Below are 25,901 nucleotides of genomic sequence, written 5' to 3'. Positions count from 1 at the left end.
TATTGCATGTCGTAAGCTCTAGATGTCTAGAACTATATTATAATACGAAAACCCCAAACATGAGCTTATGCAGATGAGGTTTAAAATTCCGATAAATATATATGTATATATATATCGTTTATACTCGTATTTGTTATTTCATAAGTTTCATAATTCAATATCTATTAATTTTTGACTATTCTGAAAAGTCAAATCCTTGTGTCGTTCCCTCCCGTTTCTGGACCGTTTGCTCTGGGCTCATGAGCATATCCGGCAACCTAACGAACATATACAACTAACCTACCTATCAATTGATTTAATGCGACTACCGTCAAACCATTATTTACGTTATGAAAGTTGGTTAAATTGGACACCGAAAAATCGAAAGTTACTGATTACTGATTATTATTAGTTAGTGATTGATTACTGTAATTACGGTATTTTTTTTACATTGCTTGGAACCTGAAGTACATTATTTCGGGCCAGCTTACATTTTTTTACAAATTTATTATGTACCGTGTAGTTATTCAGTAGACTATTAACAGACATTATTGATTAACTGTAACAAAGTAAACAAAGTATTACGACATGTATGTAGGTAATCCATGTTGCTTAAATATAACCAACAAGAAAATATCGGGCTGATATTGGTGGATGCGATGTTGTTTCAAATATACATAGAGTAATAAATTCATTTATGCAACCTTTTAAGGGTTCACCAATTCACGTTTTAGGGCTTTTATGAAGAACGAAGATTGCTTGAAAAGCTTTTGCAGCTGTAAATATACTTTCCCTTATTATAACTAAGTGACAAGAATTTGGTTCCACAAATGCACAGCAATGTAATTTTTTGTGTAAAGACTAGAAATGGGCCGAATATTCGGTTAGTTATCGGTATTCGGCATATTCGGCAAGTTTTTCAATGTTCGTATTCGGCCGAATAATTCGGTTGCATTGCCGAATATTTAACGAATAAACAAAGTAAATAACTAATGAAGATCTTACGTATTCCATTGGATAATAAGCTCCTATTTGTAGCTTTCTAAGGAACTACTAAAAATGCGTCAAAATATAAACACAATTGTTTTGTAAAAAAAGTTAAAAAACCGTAGTTTAAGAGTTGAGAAGAGTTCAGAGTTGTAGTAGTAGTAGTAGTAAAACACTTTATTGTACCAGAAAATAATACAACACACAGGAAAAAGAGCTTATTATAAGTACAAAGGCGAACTTATCCCTTTAAGGGATCTCTTCCAGTTAACCTTTGAGCAATTGAGGGAGAATTGGAGATGGTAGGCATACAGTACAAACGGCGCAGGAAACGGAGTTGTTTTAACTAAGTTTTAGTTATCCACTAAATCATATTAAGAACATAGTTGTAGTATGTATAACCATTATCAATCATTTAATAGTTTTAATCTTTCATTACCTTTAAAAATATGGCGTAACCGAATATTCGGCCGAATGTTCGGTTCGGTAAGAGCTGAACCGAATGTTCAGCCGAATATTCGTATTCGGCAAAGTCCATATTCGGCCCATCTCTAGTAAAGACCATGACTTAATTGGATTGCGAACTACGAGAAATGGGCACATTAAAATGGAGTACATTGATCCTTTCACAGCGTATGTGGCATCCAGCACTTCCAGAGGGCGGGGCACCGCCACCTGAACCTCTTCCAAGCCACCTACTTCGTGGTGGTGACCTTCTCCACGGTGGGGTACGGCGACTTCGTGCCCGACATCTGGCCCTCGCAACTTTACATGGTGATCATGATCGGCGTCGCGCTCGTCGTGCTGCCCACGCAGGTATGTCGTGTCGTGTCATCGCACACATCAATTTACTTAAGCTTATTACAACCATGTCGTCTAAACATCGGTATATATATATATATATATATATGTCCGCACAATATACCGATGTTTAGACGACAATGCCCTCTGAGGGCATCATGCGAAAGTTACACGTTCGATATTAATCTTTAACCTCGCAGCTAATTGCCGTAACAATTGCGCGTGTTTTGAAGACTAAACTAATTCAGTTTATCTAAGGAAAGTGTAAATGACGATCATCTAAATTTACTCCAACCAGACGGTTGAGGATAACTTGCGTGCCTAAAATTGAATTATCTTTACATCTACTTTATTAACTAAGTAAAATATTAGATACAAATCGCACGTCAATATGAGCTAGCAGATCTCTATATCTACGCACGAGTATGTCGTAAGGGCCTTATCACTTTTGCGATTTGCGAGCGAGTTGAAAACGAAGCGAACTCGCTGCGCACTCGCGGCGAGCTCGTTGCGCACTCGCGGTGAAATCGCTGCGCGTTCGCTTCGCTTTCTCAACTCTCCCGCAAATCGCAAGTGTGATAAGGCTCTAAGATACACCTGTTTTCGTGAAATACCAAAACTTGAACTTGGCTTGACGCGCTACCGCGTGTCTGGATGGATACCGACCCGTCAGTCCCGTGGCTGTTTTGAATAACCATGAGATCTTCAATTGATATTTTCAGTTCGAGCAACTCGCATTCACTTGGATGGAGAGGCAAAAACTAGGCGGTTCTTATTCCTCCCACCGTGCCCAGTCCGAGAAACACGTTGTAGTCTGTTCAACAACACTCCACGCTGACACTATCATGGATTTCCTAAATGAATTCTATGCCCATCCATTGCTTCAAGATTACTACGTCGTTTTACTATCACCGATGGAATTAGATACAACGATGAGAATGATTTTGCAGGTAAAACGCGTCCTAACTTTAATTGCTTAGGTAGTTAATAATCTATGTAAATTCAAAATAGTTGCAGAGCTCGCGACGGCCAGGAATACATTTAGCCTAATTTCTGCTGACCCAATGCTTAGGGATGAGTAGGTTTAACGAGTATAATTAGGTAGATATTTTAAGACTAGTTGAGTTAGGGGAACTTTTTATATCTGTTCCATATTAGGTATGTATGTATATTTATTGAACACACTAATATTTTTAAATAACACATCGTTAACATATTTAACAGTAGGAATGGTTTTCAATAGATGTATGGTCCAACTCGCGATCTACGTATATAAAATCATGAAAATTTATTAAATATACATATTATGAAGTTCGCTATTTTGCTCAAGTGAATGTAAAATGGCACTGACATAAAAGTCTCAAATAATGTCAAATGGGTCATATAGTGCTTAAATTTCCATAATTACACGATATTAATTGATTTATATAGTATGTAAATTGAAATAAATACCTAAATCAATCGGAATTTTGTATTATTTTGAACCGTAAAATTAGGTAAGAAGGGACAAGGACAAACCATTTAATCCACTTAATTAGTACCTACCAGGATTCTAATTTTAATTATAGAAACAAAGTAATGGGAAATCCATCTCACCCCGGTATGGATTGGTTGGGAAAATGAATGCGATAAAGTTTTGGATTGTGGATTCTGGATAAGCTTGCCATAATCTGCCGTCCGTCCCAGTCCTGCCCTCCGCTCGTGCTTATTGCTGCTTTTCTGAATGCTCCTCCCTGCTCCGCCAGCCCGGCCAAGCGCTTACTTCTAGAGATTCCACGTTGAATATAATGCAAGTAATCTGTTAAGTAAGGTACTAGAAAATTCGTAGCTTGGGAGAATGGTTTTTCTATAACTCAAGTGCAACATTTAGTGTACGAGTGTGATGAAAATAGATTCACTCTTAGGCCAACTAAGCTAGAAAATCAAAGTAGCATCTGAAGATCCCTTCTCATCCCATTTGACGGTACACAATTGGTGTTGAATTTGTACTTAATAAAAATAAGTATCGGTTAAATTTGGGAGCAAAATTGAATAGTGGTTAGTTAGTTTAGTAGAGGGTACCTACTGACAGCAACAGCTTGCTGTAAAGCTTATGTGCTTAAAAGCTCAGAGATAAATCGTTTGTTGACATCTCTGGTACAAAATTAATTGCTTATGTTTAATTGCACTTTTACAGGTGCCAATTTGGGCTCAACGCGTCATTTACATACAAGGTTCGTGTCTTAAGGACACTGACCTAATACGAGCACGCATGAACGAAGCCGAAGCATGCTTTGTGCTAGCGGCCAGGAACTATGCCGACAAGACTGCCGCCGACGAACACACAATACTAAGGTACCCATTTTGAAAGGAAGTTTAGCCATTGGAGTCATGGACGTCATGGTCCATGGAACACACATAGTCATGATAATCGATAATCCGTCACAAAAAAATATTTTTACTGGTCCACTATAATGTATTATATTACTATAAAAGAACACAAACACAACATAGTAGCGTGTTTTTTGCGGCACTGCCCTGCTAAATTAACGATTAACGGACTAAGGGTTAACGAGTCCGCAATTTTTAGAGTTAACAAAAGTTAATCCGTTAATCGAAATGTTAACTTCGTTAATTAACGTATTAACGAGTTAATGCAGTTTTCTCCTACACATTTAAACAGTATGAACAGTTTACACAAGTAGATACAAAAATGTTACCGGCATCAAGTAAACGTAACACGAATTAACATGATTTCGTGCTGTTTAGTTACGAGTATGTGTGCGTGCTAGTATCGAAATAAATAAATCAAAGAGTCAGCAAATAAACAGTTCGGCCTTTTTGCTTACTTCTACAGGTCATGGGCGGTTAAAGATTTTGCACCGGATGTTCCTCAGTACGTGCAAATATTTAGACCGGAGAACAAATTACATGTTAAATTCGCTGAATTCGTAGTATGCGAAGACGAATTCAAGTATGCGCTATTGGCCAACAACTGCACGTGTCCCGGAGCGTCCACGCTCGTCACGCTGCTGCTGCACACTAGCCGGGGGCAGTGAGTAGTTCGCTACGTTTTCTATTACTTTCAATGTAAACACTGATTAATATTAATACTAATACTTCTCAAACAGGGAAGGCCAGCAGTCCCCGGAGGAATGGCATCGACTGTACGGGAAATGTTCCGGAAATGAGATATATCACATAGTCTTGGGAGACAGTCGATTTTTTGGAGAATACGAAGGGAAAAGTTTTACATACGCAAGTTTTCATTCTCACAGAAAGTATGCAATTTATATATTATTCCTAGCGAAGACATATAAAATCAATTCACTATATTTCAGCCTAAGTGTAAGAAAATAAAAGAGTATATTTTCGTGTTTTCAAGGTACGGTGTGGCCTTAGTGGGGGTACGTCCTGCGGAATTACCAGAATTTTATGAAGAGACGATACTTTTAAACCCCGGTCCTCGTCATATCATGAAAAGTAGTGACACCTGTTATTATATGAGTATCACGAAAGAAGAAAATTCCGCCTTTGTTATATCAGAGAAACAGATCGAAAACAAACCTACAATACCAAAAGACCAAACCGCATGTAGTCTGCTTTCGAACGACAAGAAGGCAGGCGATCCGGAGGAGGGCTGTGGCCAGCAGAAAAACACTGACGGTAGTAACGTCGCTCAATACGAACTCCCACAAGTGATTCTCCAAGCTCCCGCGAGTTCCACACCAAACGCATCGCCATCACGCATCAACCAAGCTAATACTGTATCATCCGCTAAGTTAACTGTCGCTGGCTGTGAGTGTCACAGTTGGATAACACCCGAAGTAGATCGAATACAGCTTCGCCAATCATCTATCAACACGTGTATTCGATCCACTTTATAATGCATTTGCTTAAATTGCTCTATGCTAATGAATATAATGTTCCGAACAAGATTTTAATGTTAACATCGTACATCGCACGTGTTTGGAATAGTGTGTGGGGTGCACTCGGCACTTGACGGCTTTGAATAATGTAAACCTTCTGGAATGAACCGGTATACCAGATTGACTGTGCGAAACACGATTATTTTTCTGCCAAATGGAGATAATATACAACATCGAAATGATTTATCAAACCTAATATTATTTTCATAAACGACAAAGGGAAACCAATATCTATATCGCTTCGTATTTCATTTCATTTCATCATCAGAAATTTAAGAGCTGGGCTCTTGTCGGTGAAGCAATCTCCAGCTATATCTTTCCTGGGCTTTTTCTTTGACAGCCTGATACGACACGACATTCACTTTCTCTTTCACTTGGTCCATGTATGCCCTCCTTGGCCTTCCTCTCTTTCTTCTTCCTTCTACTTTCCCTTCTATGATGATCTTGATGAATTCGTCGTGTCGTAACAGGTGTCCCAACATATTTCCTCTTCTGCATTCAACAGTTCTTAAATACACCTCTTTTCTTTCACTCTGTTTAAGACTTCTTCGTTTGTTACTTTCTCTGTCCAACTTATTTTCTCCATCCGCCGCCAGCACCACATTTCAAAAGCTTCAAGGCGTTTTCTGTCTTGTTGCAGCATCGTCCACGTTTCGCTGCCGTATAACGCTATGCTCCTTTCATTTATGATATTGGAATAACATGTCCATGTCCATTGGAACAAGATGTCCGTATTTCGCTCATTATAATATGTAACTTCTAAAGTGTAACTGTAAACATTTAACAACTTTGAAGTTGATAAACATTCGAGTTGAATAATCAGAATTCGAGTATGATTAGCTATTTACGTGCAAGATTATATAAGTGCAAGAAGTACGAAAATGAAACGACTGGTGATAATTTAAAATACGAGCAAAAGAAGTGCTTTTACTGCCTTTATTGATAACCCCTGCGACAATATGTTGGTAAATAAGGGCCTTTAATTTGACATAGATATAGTAATTGTTCCCTCATTTCGATTGTTATAAGACTTTTAATTTATCACGACTCGTTGCGAGTTACTTTTCACACTTGTATCTTAACTATTATGCCACACATTATGCGGTTAATCGTAGTGCGTTTTCACATTATCCAATCCGATATCGGATGTCGGAAGGATTTCAAAGGCAAAAAATCAAAAATGGCGGCTTAAACTCTGACATATTTATTTTTTATACATTTATTACTTACATCCGATATCGGATCGGATAATGTGAAAACGTATTTTTAGTTGAGCCACACAAATGCGAGGTGTTAATATAATCATACTGGCAAATATCTAATCAAGACTTACGACTCTACATTCCAGAATGTTTCACATTGATTCGTTTAAAAATGTGTTGCTTGTATCAGATTTAAAATGTTACTTTTTGATAGCATCCCAATGTTTAGTCGAAGAGACCTCTGTGTCAGTAGAACAATCACCAGCAGCCTATTACCAGAAGGCCTAGCACACTGGTTTGATGTAGCCTAACACGTCAGTCTGAGATATGTTCTACTGCATGCCAAGAAAGGCTTTATACCACACGTTTTATAGAATATTTAGTCGTCCGTTCGAGTGTCAGTTGATTAAAAGATCGATATGCATACTTAACGGAATTTTTACTATCTTGGGCGTGGTAGCAATAGCACCGTGTGGTTTAGAGAGGGCGGTCAGCGACAGTTAAAGTAATAGTTGTGGATGGACCAACGCACCAACTATATACCTGGAGTTCTGTAAACCATGTCTGTTTACGTGTTTTAAGTTAATGAAGTTTTTAGAGACTGGCACATAATTTAATGAAACGACTTCTGATGCTCCCTGTAATTCGTGCAAATACTCGTAGACCCAACCCCGTTCCAGTGTAGTATAAATTTGTTAAGTATGCTGCTAGCTCAAGGCCAAGCTTTTCAAAGATGTAGTCAATGTTATCTCTTTCTGTTAGCCTTAAATGTTAGATAAATAAATTCAGATTTCTTATTTCATCTTTGGAAAACGTGATAAATTGATAATACACTGAATCTTATTCAATGTAATCGTTAAATTGCGTTCTTCATAATTAATCATTTAGCACAACGAATTAAGTCACGTAAACGCGACAACAGTCTGGTACGAAAAAAAACTGTCCTATTTATAAGGGAAATACTCGTTTTTATTATTATTATATTTGCACAAAATAAGCACCAGACAATCGAGTATATGTACCATGAATGTTGATGACTAAGTTAAAAAAAAATTGACGGCAGCTAATTTCGAGCGACTTTATAAACAGTAAAATGTTCCCGATCGATGATAAATACAGACAAAATACTATCAAATAAACTTATCGTTTCCCTGCAACAAAAACGCAGACAAGAAGCGTGGATTAAGTGAATAAGTATCAAACATTAACTTTATAACCGCTAAAACCCGGCATGATATATTAAGATTAGGGGAAGGTTGCTATCATTGGACCACTTAACTTCGCTGCTCTATAATTCATAAATTTTATGTCAAAAAATAAAACTGGTTTGAGAAGTTCTAATTCTTGACATCTATTTATGAATTAGCTTATTCACAATAAAAAAAAGTATAATAAATTTAGAGAAAAATCGTGAAAAGGTTTTCATAAGCTGTTGCCTTCTTTGGACCAGAGTCGCCTTCATTGGACCACAAAGTCGCCATTAATGGACTTAGGAAATTTATACCAATGGTCCAATCAAGGAAACTTATGGAAATCGACAAAAAATATTTTTTAATAAAATATTTTTTATACAAATTTTATAATTAAAAATATATACACCGTGTTTCACTTAACACTAATAACCTGAAAACTGTTTGTTCAGAATCGAGAGTAGAATCGATTGAGGTATATCTTGATGGGGGTAATATTTTTTGTTTTAATTTGTATTATTAGTTATTGTTTACGTGCCCATTCTACAAATTCGTAATACAACATTGTGCATATCATATTGTTAGAGATTGTATACCTTTTCAGTATTTAAGGGTATTAATACTGGCTGGTTACTTGGACGATTTTTTTTCTGCTACGAAATAGACGTTGTGCGTCTGTTTAAATTTAAAGTTTATCATAAGTCATAACAAACTGAACTCGTACCTAATTACAACCTTGTCATTTTGAATTTTAGGTTTAAATTTGCTTACTGAGTCACCTGTCCAATTTGAAGTTTACTGTGAGACAGGTTAAAGTGCTTTACATTGCCATAGCTGTCTATTGGTAAACCTTGTGTCGTTGCAGTAACGTACACAATAAAACAGTTTGAAGGCTTATGATGGTAGCTAGCAATTATTTTATTGAGTGTAGAGTTAAAAGCCGAGTAGAGCTGCACAGAAAATTAAAAATTCAATTTAAACAAATAATAATCATCAGATTAAATAAAAAATGAACATTCTAGATACGTTTAAAAAAATAAAAATCAGTTGGGGTGTCTGAGGTTTTGAGTGATACCGGAAACACGGTGTATATTCTTTTCATATGCACTAGTTTTTTCTTACGTATTGTCTATTTGCGCACGGTTAAATAATTATTAAAAAAAAAGTTGCCATGATTGGACCGGTCCGATGATAGAACTCACAGGTGATCCATTGATAGCAACTAAGTATCACATCACAAATAAAAATATTAAAAAATAGAGAAAACAAATGCCTGGAAACGGTTGTTTTAAATTTGCTCATTAATAAATGTTTTAGCAATATACATCAACATACAAATTCAATTGCCAATGTATTTATACTTTCGTGATTTTATTCCTTCGCGTAATTTAACTTCAACAGAGCTCGAAACACACTTGGACGCGTCACTCTTTTCCGGGAAGCGAGGCGCGTCTGAGGTTAGGGGGTGGCCCAAGGTGAGGCCTAAGCTCACCTTGTACCTTTAGAGCAGGCTCCAAGGGGATGTTCGTTTGCAAAAATAGCGCACCTCATTCTGACTTCAGATACATATTTTAGATCCCGGACACCATATAAACACATGTTGCCAACCAGTTTTGTGGTCCCCTTCCCCGCACCCCGGCAATCAAAAATCGCATACAAAGAAAAAAAAATTTTTCATCAAACCATGCCGTGTGGGGTATCAAATGAAAGGGCTTACTGAGTAGTTCACAAATATATAGCATACTATAACATTTATTATACTTCCTCTAAGAATTTTTTTGAAAGTTTACTAAAATGCTCGATTAAGTCCGCCATTTGTACTTTTTTATATTGTGCAATAAAGTTTAAATAAATAAATAAAATGCTCGATTTTCGAGTTAACTTTAAACCACTATTGCTTGAGAAGTTATGAATATATTTTAATCATTATTATTATAAAAAACTAACAATAGTCCATTGTTTGCGAACCAATAGTTCGTACAGTGAAAAAGTTGCATGGAGGAGCGGGGGAGCAATCAAAAATGGCGAGTTTCGATGTTTCAATATGGTTCTTAAAATTCGGTTTCTGAGTGGAATTTCATTGCGGGACAATATAATTGACAGATTAAAGTGGGAGGAGAAAAGCAGGAGTAGAAAAAATAATAAAACAACAGTTATACACAACGTTTGGCCACGAGAGAAATATCGAAACTCGCCATCTTTGATTGCTCCCCTCGCTCCCCCATGCAACTTTTTGACTGTATTAACTATTATTTTGTATATAATGGACTATTGTTAGTTATTTAAAATAATAATGATTAAAATAGATTCATAACTTCTCAAGCAATAGTGGTTTAAAGTTAACTCGAAAATCGAGCATTTTAGTAAACTTTCAAAAAAGTTCTGAGAGGAAGTATAATATATGTTATGCTATATATTCGTGAACTACTCAGTAAGCCCATTCATTTGATACCCCACACGGCATGGTTTGATGAAAAAATTTTTTCTTTGTATGCGATTTTTGATGGGGACCACAATACTGGTTGGCAACATGTGTTTATATGGTGTCCGGGATCTATAAAATATATATCTGAAGTCAGAATGAGGTGCGCTATTTTTGCAAACGAACATCCCCTTGAGCCTGCTCTACTTACTGGATTCCATCTATCACGATTAGATTTTGAAATATTTAAGTGGTCCAATCAAAGCGCTGGTCCAATGATCGCAACCTTCCCCTAATTTGAGACCCGTATGAATATGCATTTCGTACGAAGTACCGGTCAAATTACATCAATACGTTGTTTTTAGCGGTTAAAAAGTTTGAAAATATATTTTCTGCACGGACATACGACGTTTATGTAGACTGACTGACTACTTTAGGTCTTAACGGAAGATGTTTATCTTCAATTACTTATCGACATATCAGTGATTCCTTAGTTTAATAAAATTAGCGTAGCATAATAAGTATGCTAATTATTCGACGTCTATTTAAATGTAAGTCTGTGATGTTTTGCATGTTCATGTGTTTTTGTAGTTAATTGAATGCGAAGGGTTACCGTGTGTTTTTTTGTTATATTCAAAAACAAACAATACTTTGCACGTATCCATTGCGTGCAGAAAAGTTCTAAGCCTGTGGTGTACCTACTTCGGGCTTACATAAATATACGTTTAGTAACACTGGCCACTTAAACATAATAGGTAGTAGATCAAATTAATACCTAGGACACTGTCCTAAGACGCTAACGAACGCATCGGAAAGCTGAAAGCATGCGTACGCATGTTCACACTAACGAGCGATTTCTCATACATAAATGCGGCTCGATGATGATAGATGTGACTTCACCCTTAAGTAAGACATGTCTCAGAACACATGTAATAGGCTAGTTTAGTTTCCTACTACTTAGTCAAATCAGATTATTTTTAAATATTATAAATATTATAAGACATTCTTACACAGATTGACTGAGGCCCACGGTAAGCTCAAGAAGGCTTGTGTTGTGGGTACTCAGACAACGATATATATATAATATATAAATACTTATATACATAGAAAACATCCATGACTCAGGAATCTGTGCTCATCACACAAATAAATTCCCTTACCGGGATTCGAACCCGGGACCGCGGCGTAGCAGGCAGGGTCACTACCGACTGCGCCAGACCGGTCGTCAAAACGTCTTTTTTAGAACTGCCAAAACGATTTGCTAATATGGAAGTAGTACGAAATGACGTCACGGTCACGGTCAATTCATTTTATTTTTATTAAACATAAATTATGTTTAAAATAACTACTGTCCATATTTTTCTTCTAATTATTTAGTGCTTTATTTCGTGCACTGCATACAATATTTTGTGATGAACATGATTGTGATTGGAGGCTCTTCCTTATTTACTGGCCAAGCGTGTATACTTTTTTTCTGCTTGACGGAGCCGGGAAGCGGTAAGTTGGCTTAGGATAGAAAAGGCATTTATGTTTTTGCGAGGCAACTCCCGCGCTCGTGTTACCATGCTTGCTCGGAAGGAAATAGTTATTTGTTATACAAGGGGGCAAAGTTGTATTTTAACGCCGAGTGTGGAATTGAAAAACGAGCAAGTGAAAGGATTCTATAGTTGAACCACGAGCGAAGCGAGTGGTTCGAGAATAGAATCCTGAACTTGCGAGTTTTTTAACACACGAGAAGTAAAATACATTTGCACCCGAATGTAACACAAAACTTTTCCCCTCACTATAGCGAGGAAACTACAACGGAAAAAATGCGTTTATCACTGCTTCCAGTAGTTCCACAGGTGGTAAATCATTTACGCGTTCGTTTACGCGATTAAGTCCCGTTTTGTTCTAAAATTATGACTACATTACCTACATATGTATGGCACATCATTGCGAGTAGATTTGGTATTTAAAAATAACACTTTAATTGCGAACACTATTTTTGGAATCGTCGTTCTTAAAGTTAAAAAATGTGGCTTTCCATTACGCGTGGGTCGACACACACGTGGCTTTTTTTTTTTCTATCTCAGGCTTAGAACCTTTTAGTCGCCCCTCGTAAATCGAAATTCGAATATCCCGTTAACCCTTAAATCCATGATGATGTATATATGCATCGTATATTTGATCAATAATTATGTAGCTATCCAAAATCACATTTATTACTTAATTATTATTTAATAAATAATTAAAAACTTAATAGTTGCACAAATAGTGTACCTTTCTAGTACTTAGTAGTAAAACTTTTCATATAAAATTTACCAATAATATATATTTGTATAAACAATTACTTATGATTTCGCCTATTTAACTTCTAAAACTGATTTAGTATTAAAATCAATATGAAATATATTTTTTTTATATTTTTCCCAGTCAGAAAATATAGATTGTCTATCACATATATTATTTTTGCTGTAAAAGAAAAAATCATGCATTTAAGGGTTATTAGTACATTTGGTAACCCCAAGCGCAGCGTTAGTTTATATTCACAAGATGACTACTGACACGTAGAAGTAGATATACTACTTCTACGTACCAAGCTATTACAAAATATCGATCACTCGGCGCATTGTTCTCATAAAAAATGTAAGATAAATAGAGCGGAAGCCTGGCCGCCAGGACAGGCTCGAGCGTGCAATATTACCATGCGCCTCGTGCACTCGATACATACCTATCTAGTCGTCGTTATTCTGTGTTTACATTTATTGTGACAACTTATTGGCATAGATTGTGCAGGTTTTGATATTTTTAATGTTATGCAAAGTAGACCTGGATTTGTAATGCCTGCTAACCCATTCAATACATTAAAATGACTCATTTATTCGCATATTCGAGACTCATTTGACACAGCATTGACCTACATACTCGTATCATGACACTCGCTACGTATGAAATGTCGATGAAATAAATAAGCTTAATCGGTTAAGATTATAAGAGGTGTGAGGTATTCATATGATTTATGTACGAAAGATTTATGCATGTTCATGATTTGCCCTGTCACATACAGCTAAATATGGAGAAGGCACCTCTGCATCGGACTCTAGAACGTGTTTGAAAGATTCACCTGGTACAGATAGTGCCACTGATAGCCACCTACTATTGCCCAAGCCGGATAACACAAATTTCCTCAGCCCGGACGCCCTGAATTATCGAAGAGGTACGGTTGTTGCTTCTAGTATCCGTCTTCTTAAGTTAATTCTGCTAAGTCAGAAGAGTTAGCTGTGTGATTACAGACTGACTGCGTAGAGTCAAAGTTCCGCGGCGTATCGTAGTTATATACCTATCTCTTTGTCGCACTAATACTGAAGAGCGATTAGAGACAACTACCTACGACATGCTAAGAAGCCTGGACGACTCTTGTTTACGCATCGGCACTCATCAGATATTGTCTCGGTAATAATTAAGTCCTAGTATCTGACCTGCAGTCTGATGTGAAAGTTCAAGTAAAAAAAATATTTTAAAATAGTTTGAAGATGTTAGGTATTAAGTATTTAAAGAATGAATATATAAAATGAGTGTGGGCAGGGAGCCGGCGGCCGTCGATCCTGCCGGTGCCGGACATGGTGACGAGCAGCCTGAGCATCCCGTGCGACGCGGCGGACGAGGACGCCGCCGAGAGCGAGGACGAGCTCGAGGACGACGTGCCGTGGCGCTCGCCCTCCGAGAAGATCGCGTAAGCTTCCCCGCGCGCCCGCTTTCTTGCATCTACATGCACGCTATAAACGCCCTAACACACATTTTTTCTCAATTCAATTTTATTATACTTTCACTACAAAATGTTCGTATATAGTTGAATTTCTTACTTCTCAGCACACGACGCTATGATTCTCCATTGCTTAGTTTTATTTTCTATTCGTGTGACGGTGGCATTTTCTATTAAAATCCATTGACTCAGTGAAGTATTGTTGTTTTCATCCTTGTTTTAGCCTGTACAGTCACTAGATAGCCGAACAGGATCACGCAAGCTGCATGACTCCTGCACAATACGTTGTGTTCCTCATTGTTCTTACATGTAAGTGTACTTGGCTTAGCTTTCATCGTTATCTTTTGGCATCGCTTATTACATTTAGTTACATGGTCTTCTGAGGAATGTTTCGTAAAATGTTTAATATTCAAAGTTACTTGTTTGCTCACCGCACCACTAATTCATGTAGTTATTACGAGTACATTTAAATAGTGTTTTTACTCGTATTACCTATTTCTAAATAATTTCTTAACTACTGAAAAATATTTATTGAGTAATACTCCCACCACTTATACCTACACAGGCCAAACAAGTACCTAAAGCTAAGACAAGACCACTAGGCAGTTAAAGTGTTTCGCGAATTACCTAACACATACGCAATTACGCGCTTTAGTAGCAGGCAGCAGTGGCTGATCCATACAAACCGATTCCCACAGGCTTGTCTAAAATTAATTAGGTACTAGTAAAGTACCTAACCTACCATTATGTTAGGTTTCTTTTTACTCAGTGTTGCCTAGCAGAAGTTTTGACTAACCGCCACTGGTAGCAGGTGACGTGATATGTTAATAACAGTAGAAGTAATTGATATTTTGTAAACCTAAAACAATATATCGCGGTATTTCTTAAGCTTTGGTCTTAACTTAACTTTTCTGAATAATGTAATTGTCTGGCTAAGCACTGTGTTTTTTTATCCTGATAACATTGCCGCAGTTCACGACAGTACGGTATAGGTACCTATGTTTGTATTACTTAAATAAAATAACGTACCTACTCAGATGAAATCAATATGAAATGTGCAATATTATAGTTGTCTAGTGTCATAGACTACTTATCCAACACTGAAATGTTAGCACTTATAGTTTAGTCTGTGGTGTCTTATTGACTTGATTCTCAATTATTGGTGATATTTTCCCAGTTATGAAAAAAAAACACAGTGTAAATCAATACTTTTTAGTTTAGTATTTCGCGCACTTGCAATCTATATCTACGCAATATTTTACCTATATTGTAAAAACGGCCAAATTAGTACACCGTTAGGAATGTTGAGTATTTCTTATGCAATTGTGTGCATTGTGTGTATGTGTATAAACCCCGAGCATATATCCCTCTCCGGCCCGTCCCGCTCTGCCTCCAGCGATGACGTCACCACTAGCAGCTTCTCGTCGCTGGCGGGCAGCGAGACGCCGCACAGCGCCTGGCGTAACGACTTCACCAGGTGAGCGACCACCGACCCCCGCCCGAGGCCCGTACCATTCATTCAACCCATCTTACTATGACCGACGTCGACATCACACTTCAAGATTACAATCAGTCAAACAAACAATTGACTGCTATGTATTTCTGTTATCTTGCAGAGTTTTAAAAATATATCTTTAATTTTCAAATTTGCAAGAAATAACACCGACAATGGTAAATTTTTAAGCATTTCAATAACATTTACCTTACCTTACCTACCTTCATTGCAAAATATTGTTTTTTATTAAATATAATCATTAATTTAAAATTTATATTAATAAGGAAAAATTAAAACCCCCAATGAAGATCCAAATATGCATCGTAGTTAGGTATTAAGTATTTTTCTTCAATCCAACTGCACTTAAGTACATATCGTTTGATAAGCATGAAATTTCCTAAATTATATGTTAGATGTTAGCATTTAGACAAGGAACGTCACGAAACTATAAAGTAGATAAATTTATATTAGCGTGAAATGCAACAATGTTGTAATTCTATTTTTCTATATTTATTTCTATCTTAGTTATTTTTTCCTAATCCATTTAACTCTTGGTAAATAGTTATTTTGTTTGTATTAACGAACAAATATTAGATACATATTTTTATAACTTGTGCTTAGCTTTCGGCCGAAACGAAACGGTTACTTTACATATATTAAAAATGAGAAAATGTCGATTTGATTGCAACGTGATAAGTTTTTTCAGGATCGTAAAAGGGTTTCCCCCCGTGTCGCCATTTATCGGCGTAAGTCCGACACTGTGCTACTTGCTCAAAGAAAAGAAGCCATTGTGCTGTCTGCAGCTGGCGCAGGTGTGCGAGCACTGCGCCTACAGAAACGCTAAGGAATACCAATGGCAAAACAAAACCATCATCCTAGCTGCGGACTACGCCTCCAACGGGATTTACAACTTTATAATACCATTGAGAGCACATTTTAGATCGAAAACGTCGTTAAATCCAATTATATTGTTGCTGGAGAGAAGACCGGACATTGCATTTTTAGATGCTATATCTTATTTTCCATTGGTCTATTGGATGCTTGGATCCATCGATTGGTCAGTGTTTTTATTTCAATATTTCAAATATACCTTTTTATTTTAGAAAACGTATAAGTACAGACATAGAAGGCGATTCTTAAAAACTGTCTTATTATATGACTTAAATCAAGATAAAATTCATAATAGTATTTTATGCAAATGTCGTTTAAAAGAGGTCAAAAATGGCGAGTGGAGTGGGTATTTGGAGCTCCGCCTCAAATTGTTAAGAAAGATGCCACGAGTATTTTTGACTCAGTTAAACACCGTTGCATACCTACAATACTTTTTCTACGACCATGCACTTAGTTTTTGATAGTTTTCTATAATTACTTTCCTGAAATACCCACTGTTTCTGTTTTCCTGCGCAGTAACATTATAACAATGCGTTACCGTGGTTACAGAGCCAAAGAATGCCTACTAGCCAGTTGCATTTTAGTGACTTTATAATCCTAGGGTCATTATGAAGATTAGAGTAGATAGACTTTTCTGAAACTGCATGTCATGGTTTTATAAAAGTGCCGGAGAAGAACAAATATTTAGTATGTGTATTTAATACAGTATTATGTGATTAGTAGTTGTAGAATTATATAGTTATTTATTACAAGTAAGTAACTTACTTTATATTTTCACAGCCTCGACGACTTGCTCCGAGCAGGAATAACGTTGGCTGAAAACGTAGTCGTAGTGAACAAGGAACTCTCCAACTCTGCAGAAGAAGACAGCCTGGCAGATTGTAACACTATAGTGGCGGTGCAGACAATGTTCAAGTAAAACAAACCTTCTATGTATTTATTCTCGATATTTCTTACAAATTCCTATAAGCACAGCGAAAACTCTGCAATAGCGAACGATCTTATTTTTATTAATAGATACACAACATATATAATTTATTCGGAGAACCGCTCGCTTTGGCTCGTATTTTCATCTAATTACCTACCTAAATATTTTTTATTTAACTAAACGCGCGTCATCGGAACGACACGAATACAATTATTGTATTATATTTCTTTTTCAGGTTTTTTCCATCCATCAAATCGATAACGGAATTATCACAGTCATCCAATATGCGTTTCATGCAATTTAGGGCACATGACAAGTACGCCTTGCATTTGTCTAAAATGGAAAAGGTAAGGTTACATGACACACGAAGTTTGCCATCTATACACACGGTTTAAGTGTGAAACACGATCAAACCAAATAATTTTAATATCGTTAAAATATTTCGATTTCCTCATGTAATCAGTGATCGGGGATTTGGATGCCACACGGGGTGAATGACCTTAAACATTATGCTAGTATGGATAAGCCGCGGGATTCCAGGCTTAATGTGGTTAGAAAATCGACAGTTTTTTTATCATAATATTATGTACTTACCTTTATATTATCAATTTATTGCTATTACGGGTCAATGTTTTGAATGCGACATTTTAATTCACTTATACGTACGATAAAATATGCGTATTCACTTTATTATAGATAAATACTTTAGTGGAAAATTAACAGTCATTTTTCTTAGTGACAAAGAAAGTTTGACTTTTTTTAATATTACACGTAAATAATACCTACATTTCTGTACAATTTCATTATTTTTATATAATCATTCCTATTCCCCTATATCATAACATTCATAACCAACACTTGCTAAATTTGCTTATTCAATATCGTTTATTTTATAAATATTATTACCTACACGTGGATTGCGTTTATTATTCTACCAGTTACTTGTAACCTCATTGTTTATGAGCTACCATGATAACCATCAGGCGATCCGTCTGATCATTTGTCTACTAAGACATACATAAGAAAAATTATCACAGGTCGGACGGCATATCCATATCACTGTTTCTACTTGACATCCCGCAGTGTGGCATCCAAATCCCCGATCACTGCGTCATGTTACACCGTTTAGTATTAAAATTTACTTGCACATTGAAACTAAAACTCTTAGCCTTTAATATCTCGCTTAAATCTAAAATAGGCCTTAATTAGTTTATTTACTTGTTATTCAAGTTTTAGCATAATGTTACAACTTCGTAGGTATTACGTATGTGCGTTTTGGGTATCGTTTAACTACTGTATTGCAAAATAGTTATTAGTGATTTGAACACCAATAAATGTATTATATTTAGGTGGATGTAGATACCTAACGAATGTGTGTGTTTCAGCTGGAAAAGGAGCGCGGCTCACATATTTCATACATGTTCCGGCTGCCGTTCGCCGCCGGCTCGGTGTTCTCCGCCTCCATGCTGGACACTTTGCTCTACCAGGCGTTCGTCAAAGACTACGTCATTACGTTCGTCCGGCTTCTACTGGGCGTGGACCAAGCTCCTGGATCAGGATTTTTAACTTCTGTAAGTTGTAACAGATCGATAAGGAGCGCTACGCTACTATAGTAATTACACTTATTTTAAGCTGTTTGCGAAATCATTATAATGGGCGATATTCACCTCATCCTCATCATTTTTACAAAAGCGAATGATTTTTTATAAAAGCGAATGTCATTGTACGTAATAATTAAGATAAAGGTAATAAATGGGAATTATTAATTTAAATAAGCATTCTTGGACTTCTAACAGATGAAAATAACAAAAGAAGATATGTGGATTCGTACGTACGGTCGGCTATATCAAAAATTGTGTTCGACTTCGTGTGAAATCCCAATCGGGATCTATCGCACGCAGGACACGAGCTTAGCCGATCCCTCTCACCACGTGAGTATGACGCCACGGACTACGTCAAACTGGTTTTGGTCACGCCTGGCGAGAATGCGACCATCGCGTCCATCGGTGAGTCGGTTACCTCTACACTCAGACTTACTTTCCTTAAATACAGTCCTTCTTTTCCAATACTATTTGAACGCTATTGGCCCGAAACATTTCTTTTCATATATTCAGTTATATACCCTTACCACATGAATGCATTTTAGTAGTCCGAGTCCTTGGACTGTATTTTCGGGTGTTTTACTCCGGCTTGATCTTGATTCTCGGGGCAGCGTCACACTTTTGTCCATGATTGTAACTTGTTGACACACATCTCCAGCCTAACACTTGTGACGTGTCTGTAATTAGTTAGAATATTTACATAATAACTTTATATTCCTCACGCGAGACTTGATTTTCTTATGAACTACACGTGCTTAATTTTTTTTGTTTATCGCAAAACTGCTATTCCTTAATGACAAATCTTGTTGCTTTGTGCGGACGCGGAATAAGATAACAAAATCATCCAGAACCTATACAATTGCATTAAACACTGGAACCCATTGCGTCAATGTGTTTTCACTGAGGAACCATCTAAATTAATTGCTACATAACTCGATGATCGCAATCCCGCCTCAGTATTCTAAATGTTGTAGACGTTTGCATGCTTATATATTAGTGAAAATAGAAGAAATTGTATTGAAGATGTATAAAATTGAAATCCAGGCATCAATATCCAAATGTACAGATGGATAGGTACTAACAGTAATGGAATTCATGTACCTAACACAGCAAGACCAGATAGATCTCTAATGCATGGAGTCGGAAACGGATACGTTCAAACCCTGGATAGACTTTGTTCTGACCTAACACCGCCTTTTGGCCTGGCCGTTTATTCGCATTAAGGACACTTGTCAGCAACGCTTCTATAATATTTCTTGCTTTTGCTTACCGCATGCGAATCCATTACTGTACCCAAAATATGGGATATATAAATCACGTTCACGAAAACTGTGGTTGCATATACATTTACAATTAGTTAGACATCTACAATTAGATAGTTTTTTATTCTCAAATTTTGTAAAATATGCGAGTACCTATAGTCTATTCCCATTACTTCTAGTGCTAGTTCTAGTGGTACAACAAGCGAGAATTTGCAATTTTCAATTTTTTATATTTTTTATTCCATCCTTCAAATGTGTACAGTATATTACTGGTCAATTTTTTTTTAAAATACGAGGTAACAATGAACTGCAACATAAATAGTTTTTAATAAATGACTATACCGATAAATCTGCCTTGGATTTTTTTTAACCCATATTGAATTTACACATATATAGTGCGTGTATCCTGTCTGAAGAATGACCTGTGGCACCATCTGTGTGATTACTATTAGAGCAAGAGCAGAGTCGCCATAGTTACCTTTCTAATTTTCTGAAGGATGAAACATTGGGATAATGTTAGTTCATATTGATGTATTACTAATTCCCCCACTTTTGGCCTGTATCGCATTGTTTTATTTTGCTTATGGTTCGCGTTATTTATTAGAAAACATGGTCACCACTTGCGGTTTAGTGAATAACGAGAAAGATAAAAAAGTGGGGGTGTCTCTAGGACAACAGTAGTAGGTAATATATTGATTTTTATAAAAACTAATTGGTTCATTAGAAAACACAATTTCTCCAATGATAGCGTCAGTGGTCGGATTATGGGGTCTTAATTGAAAACTGGAATATTAAGCCATCACTATACGACTCCCAGTTTTTCAGTTGTGTCTAAATGTGCGCGCCTTAAATATGTACTAGCGACCGTCACCGGCTTCACATGGGGAGTAAAGCATAAAACTAGTAAGTTGTCCTTAATAGATAGACATTAAGCCATCGCGGACTTTTTTGTAGACCTATTTGAGACACAATTTCGCCATAAATCCGTTCAGTAGACCTATTTGAGACACAATTTCGCCATAAATCCGTTCAGTAGAATTTTAGACACAAACACGGGGAAAGACCCGGCACCGCTTTTTATAAGGTGTAGTTATAGTGAATAAAACAGTAATAATTATACCTTTTTCTATCACTAGAACTAGCAAATTGACTAGTGGTCATATACCGCCAGCACTTATAACACAACTTGCGATGAATCCTAGTTTCTTTATAATTCTGTAGGTACAGTACGTACGTAGATACGAAAAGTAGTTACTTAGTTCTATGAAATGTCTTAATGTGTTCGATAACACTGAGCTGACCCTCGTGGCACTTTACCAAATCTAACTTGAATTAAATCATTACACTGTGATCTAGAGCAACGGGAATTATTTATTCTCGTCAAATTAACAATTAGTTAATCTGACGAGACGACAACAGAGTAAAAAGCGTTATCTTAACATAGACCTAATGAAAATTCGTTGCTAGAGCGAAAATAGACAAATTTAAAAATATGGGTCCACCCAGCAGAAAGCTTGAATAAACCTCAATGTCGATACGCAAAAAAATTGTTTTGATATGTACAATTTGAGCTCTTTCTAACAATATCCCACTTTACCTAGTAACTTCACATTTACAGTTTGCCCCCTTTCATTTTGGCCATTTTCTATAATTAATATTAAAATAATACATTCATCTCCATTCAATTTCTAGAGTTTAACAATGTTCATTCATAACTACCTATTCCAAATTTAAAATTGATAGCGTAAGTAGTTCTCGAGATATTTAGTAATGTGACAGACAGACAGACGGACAGAGCAGCATCATAAGGGTTCCTTTTGTATATTTTTGGTACGGAACCCTAATGAACTCTAGTCTGAACGAATTGTCGATTCCATGAAAAATATGCATGATAAGCACCTATAGGTATATTTTGCCGCTACACTGAGAAAAATTTGCATTGTGAATTTAACAAGTTCGACTTGTTGCGGTTTATCCGTTTGAATCATCCAAACGTTTGTTTAAAACAATATGTGTCAGGTTGTTTTTATAAAATCCACTTGTTGATTCAAATATATTGCCGATTCAAATGACAAGTAGCTTGTTGTTTGAACCAAAGAGCACGTAGGCGCTATTTTAACCAAAAAACTTGTTGAACGAACATGAAAACTGTTTGTATTTTCTCTCAGTGTACTATGCGAGCAAGCCATGCATACCAAGCTTCATGCTTTCTGCTGGATTCGTTGCAAATAACTCAAATACCTATTACATTAGACTAGCCTTTCAGCTCGTTTCATAAAACAACACTCGTGCACAAAGGAAATGGTATACCTACACGTAAAGGGTCTGGAATCGAAAATATCCATCAAGCTTTTACAGAACAATACTCACCATTTGATCATTTACTTTAATCAATATAATTTCAAGTAGGTATTTATTTGCGTAGGCTGACAACATGTTTCAGGTCAGATACGTACAAACAACACACGTTTCTTTCACGATTCAGCCAAAAAAATATTTTGGGTGCCGTAAGCGCAGAAATTTGATATTCGACCAGCCAAAAACACGCCCATCCCTTAAGTGTAACACAGTAGTTAGTATTGTATGTGCAAAATTGGCGAGGTAAATAGTAGGAAAACAAGTGTGACACGATAGTTGCAGCAGGACGAGGGAGAAGGAGGTTTCCCGGCGTGCGGGCGGCGGGAGGCCACCGGCTGTCTCGGCGGCTGCTACGGGGAACGCACGCCGGCGGTAAGCCATTATTGGAGCCCTTTCACATGGACTTACACTTTTCTGTATTACATCTATAACCCGTTATTCCAACAGGTCCGAATGGTTTTGTGTGTAGGACTACAATTGAGCACTATTTTGTTAATATAATTTTCGGACTTGCGGATTTAATCATTAAATACGAGATACAGGATTACGGAAATATCGTCCTATTGTATACATTGGTAATAGTAAAATGTATTGTAATCTAAATAGTTTGAATACACGCCGTCACCGGCACCCCGATAACGTTTTCACCACATCAACAGGTATGACCTAGTGGGATGGTGACCCTACCTGCGAAGCCAGTACGGGGTTCAATCCTGGCAAAACATTTGTGTGATAAAGTCATGGTTGCCCTCTATGTACCTACCTAATACAGTAATGGTCAAAAGTTTTAAGTTTTACGCTTGTTTACGGTACAAATTATTAGTCTAGTTCGATAATTATCTTTAATTTGGTAGTCGAAGGTCGTTTGATTAGTCATTTTAGTCAAGCACCATTTTTTTTTATTGAGGACACCTTACACAGATCAAATTAGCCCCAAACTAAGCAAAGCTTGTACTATGGGTGCTAAGCGACGATATACAAATACATATTGCATACTTATATACATAGAAAACATCCATGACTCAGGAACAAATTCTTTTTTTTTTTTGACGGAATGGGAATGCAAATCTGTTACATGCCTAGAAAACTTAAAGTAAAACATACATGTAGGAATGTATGTAGGTAAATTGTACCTAACTAACCAATCAAACAAAACATTTGACTACTACTGTACGTCTTTATCCATACAAGTACCTATGAAGTTATAGTAGCACATTGTCGCCTAATAGCTTATCACAACCTATGCTTATTGTTTTAGTTAAGCTGTCACAGCATTCTTACTATTGTTTATTTATATAATATTCACATGTGGGGCAAGGTGTAAAATTCAGGTTATTTTTTTATGTTGTCTCCGTTGTCTGGTGGAATTGAGATATGGTTGTTAATGATAAATACCTTTAACTAAAGATGTTTATGTGCATTTACCTTGCTTTAATTTTGTTTGATTTCTCACAGAGGTACAAATGGAGCTTTTTATCCTCACTAAACTTCAAATGCTCATATATACTATGTAAAACGACGGCGACGTACAATACACATGCGAAGAAAGAATTCGTAGCTAGAGTTGATTTAAAACGCTCAATTTATCGACACTTGTTGGTACTATTTGGGGTTGGTGTGGTGAAAAATTGTTTAACTCTGAAGGGCAAAATTTATTTAACCCTCGAACCTTAAAGCCTTATCCTAAGATACCTCTTTTAATTTTAGAATTTGTTAGAGCAGATAGGTAAAGACAACTTTGCCCAGTTGTAAAAAAAAACTATTTTCACTTTGTAATTGTATTATATTATAACTATAAATACTAAAGTATTATACAAATCATTCCTTGTGAAAGGACTCGTAATTATTTTTTCAGTACAGATGGTGTTTTTTTTACGCACTAGTGCGAGAAGTGGTTCATTATATGCCAGGTCGAAACTTCGGAGGCTCATCTGTACTGAAAAACGTCGTACGATACACGTGCGAAAAGGAACTTCCTTTTTTACGCACTTGTATCGTAATGTACTATTAATTTAACGTGTTCACACTACCTATTGGTCAATGAGCAGGTACATGAATGAGGTTATATCGATCTTCTAAATATTTAGTTTGTCTAGTTATTAACAAAATCTTCACTACATAGGTATATGGGTGATTCTCTGTAAGGATGTTCAACAAACAGTCCCCTGGCAATGATTTTTTGAAATATTTATTAATGAAATCCTAAATAGTTAGTATAATTTAATAAAACCCATTTGCCTTAATTAAATTATACAAACTATTTCTGATTTTATAAATAAATATTTTAAAAAATCATTGCCAGGGGACTGTTTGTTGAACATCCTTACAGAGAATCACCCATACACTCGCGTGCAAAAGTATTGCATCACTTTTCATTTTTTCGTCTGCACTTAATATCTTTGTAATTCTGTATCCTAACCTGAAAATTTTGATGTCAAATGAAAGCTTACTATCTAAGGCATTAAAATATTTGCGAATGAAATAAAATTTCAAGGCTGAAAACTATTATTATTAAACTAATACTTGGTATTGCTTCCCCTAGCTCTGATTACACATAATAAGCGGTTTTTCATGGACCTGATCAATTTTCTGAGGAAATCTTGGGGGATAGCGTCCCACTCCTTCAGCAAGGCTCCTTTCAAGTCCTCGATGTTGGTTGGATCAGGATTCCGCCTCCGAACTCGCCTTTTCAGGTAGTTCCACATGTGTTCAATGGGGTTCAGGTGCGGGCTCATGGCTGGCCAGTCAAAGGTGGCGATGCCGACTTCTTGAGGTAGGCTGTGGTGGCCCTTGCAGCATGACACGGGGCATTATTCTGCATTAGGATGAACCCCTCATCAAAAATCCCGGCGTAAGGGACAACATGCTCTTCCAGAATATCCGTGATGCACTTGGCAACGGTTAAACCACCACCACGGCCGCCACCATGGACGAAAACCAGCTCTGTCCGCCCGTCGAAGGAAATGTCACCCCGAACCATTACGGATCCACCTCCGTAAGCGACCCTTTCGGAGAACCAACATTGAGCGAACCGTTCTCCGGGTCTTCTGTAGAATCTTCCTCTTCGGTCACATCCGTTCAAGCACATTCTGCACTCGAACGAGAAGAGAACTGGGGTCCATTGCTCAAGGG

General features: G+C 36.8%; 1 protein-coding gene across 1 annotated transcript in view; it reads left to right on the top strand.

The window, feature by feature from the left end:
• Positions 1 to 25,901, top strand: part of LOC125240887 (potassium channel subfamily T member 1) — a 126,080-nt gene that overhangs the window by 96,537 nt on the left and 3,642 nt on the right. The window contains exons 8-22 of the mRNA XM_048149036.1: positions 1,599 to 1,782; positions 2,490 to 2,717; positions 3,944 to 4,101; positions 4,604 to 4,801; positions 4,878 to 5,027; positions 5,132 to 5,544; positions 13,539 to 13,688; positions 14,057 to 14,204; positions 15,631 to 15,711; positions 16,436 to 16,786; positions 17,401 to 17,535; positions 17,784 to 17,895; positions 18,934 to 19,119; positions 19,345 to 19,479; positions 23,052 to 23,141. Coding sequence (XP_048004993.1) covers positions 1,599 to 1,782; positions 2,490 to 2,717; positions 3,944 to 4,101; positions 4,604 to 4,801; positions 4,878 to 5,027; positions 5,132 to 5,544; positions 13,539 to 13,688; positions 14,057 to 14,204; positions 15,631 to 15,711; positions 16,436 to 16,786; positions 17,401 to 17,535; positions 17,784 to 17,895; positions 18,934 to 19,119; positions 19,345 to 19,479; positions 23,052 to 23,141 — 2,719 coding nt within the window. The remainder of the gene's footprint in view (positions 1 to 1,598; positions 1,783 to 2,489; positions 2,718 to 3,943; positions 4,102 to 4,603; positions 4,802 to 4,877; positions 5,028 to 5,131; positions 5,545 to 13,538; positions 13,689 to 14,056; positions 14,205 to 15,630; positions 15,712 to 16,435; positions 16,787 to 17,400; positions 17,536 to 17,783; positions 17,896 to 18,933; positions 19,120 to 19,344; positions 19,480 to 23,051; positions 23,142 to 25,901) is intronic.

Source organism: Leguminivora glycinivorella, chromosome Z (genome assembly GCF_023078275.1).
Source record: "Leguminivora glycinivorella isolate SPB_JAAS2020 chromosome Z, LegGlyc_1.1, whole genome shotgun sequence".
NCBI classification, from domain to species: Eukaryota; Metazoa; Arthropoda; class Insecta; order Lepidoptera; family Tortricidae; genus Leguminivora; species Leguminivora glycinivorella.
The sequence above is the reverse complement of the archived record's forward strand: the minus strand, read 5'-3'. Positions and strand labels throughout refer to the sequence as shown.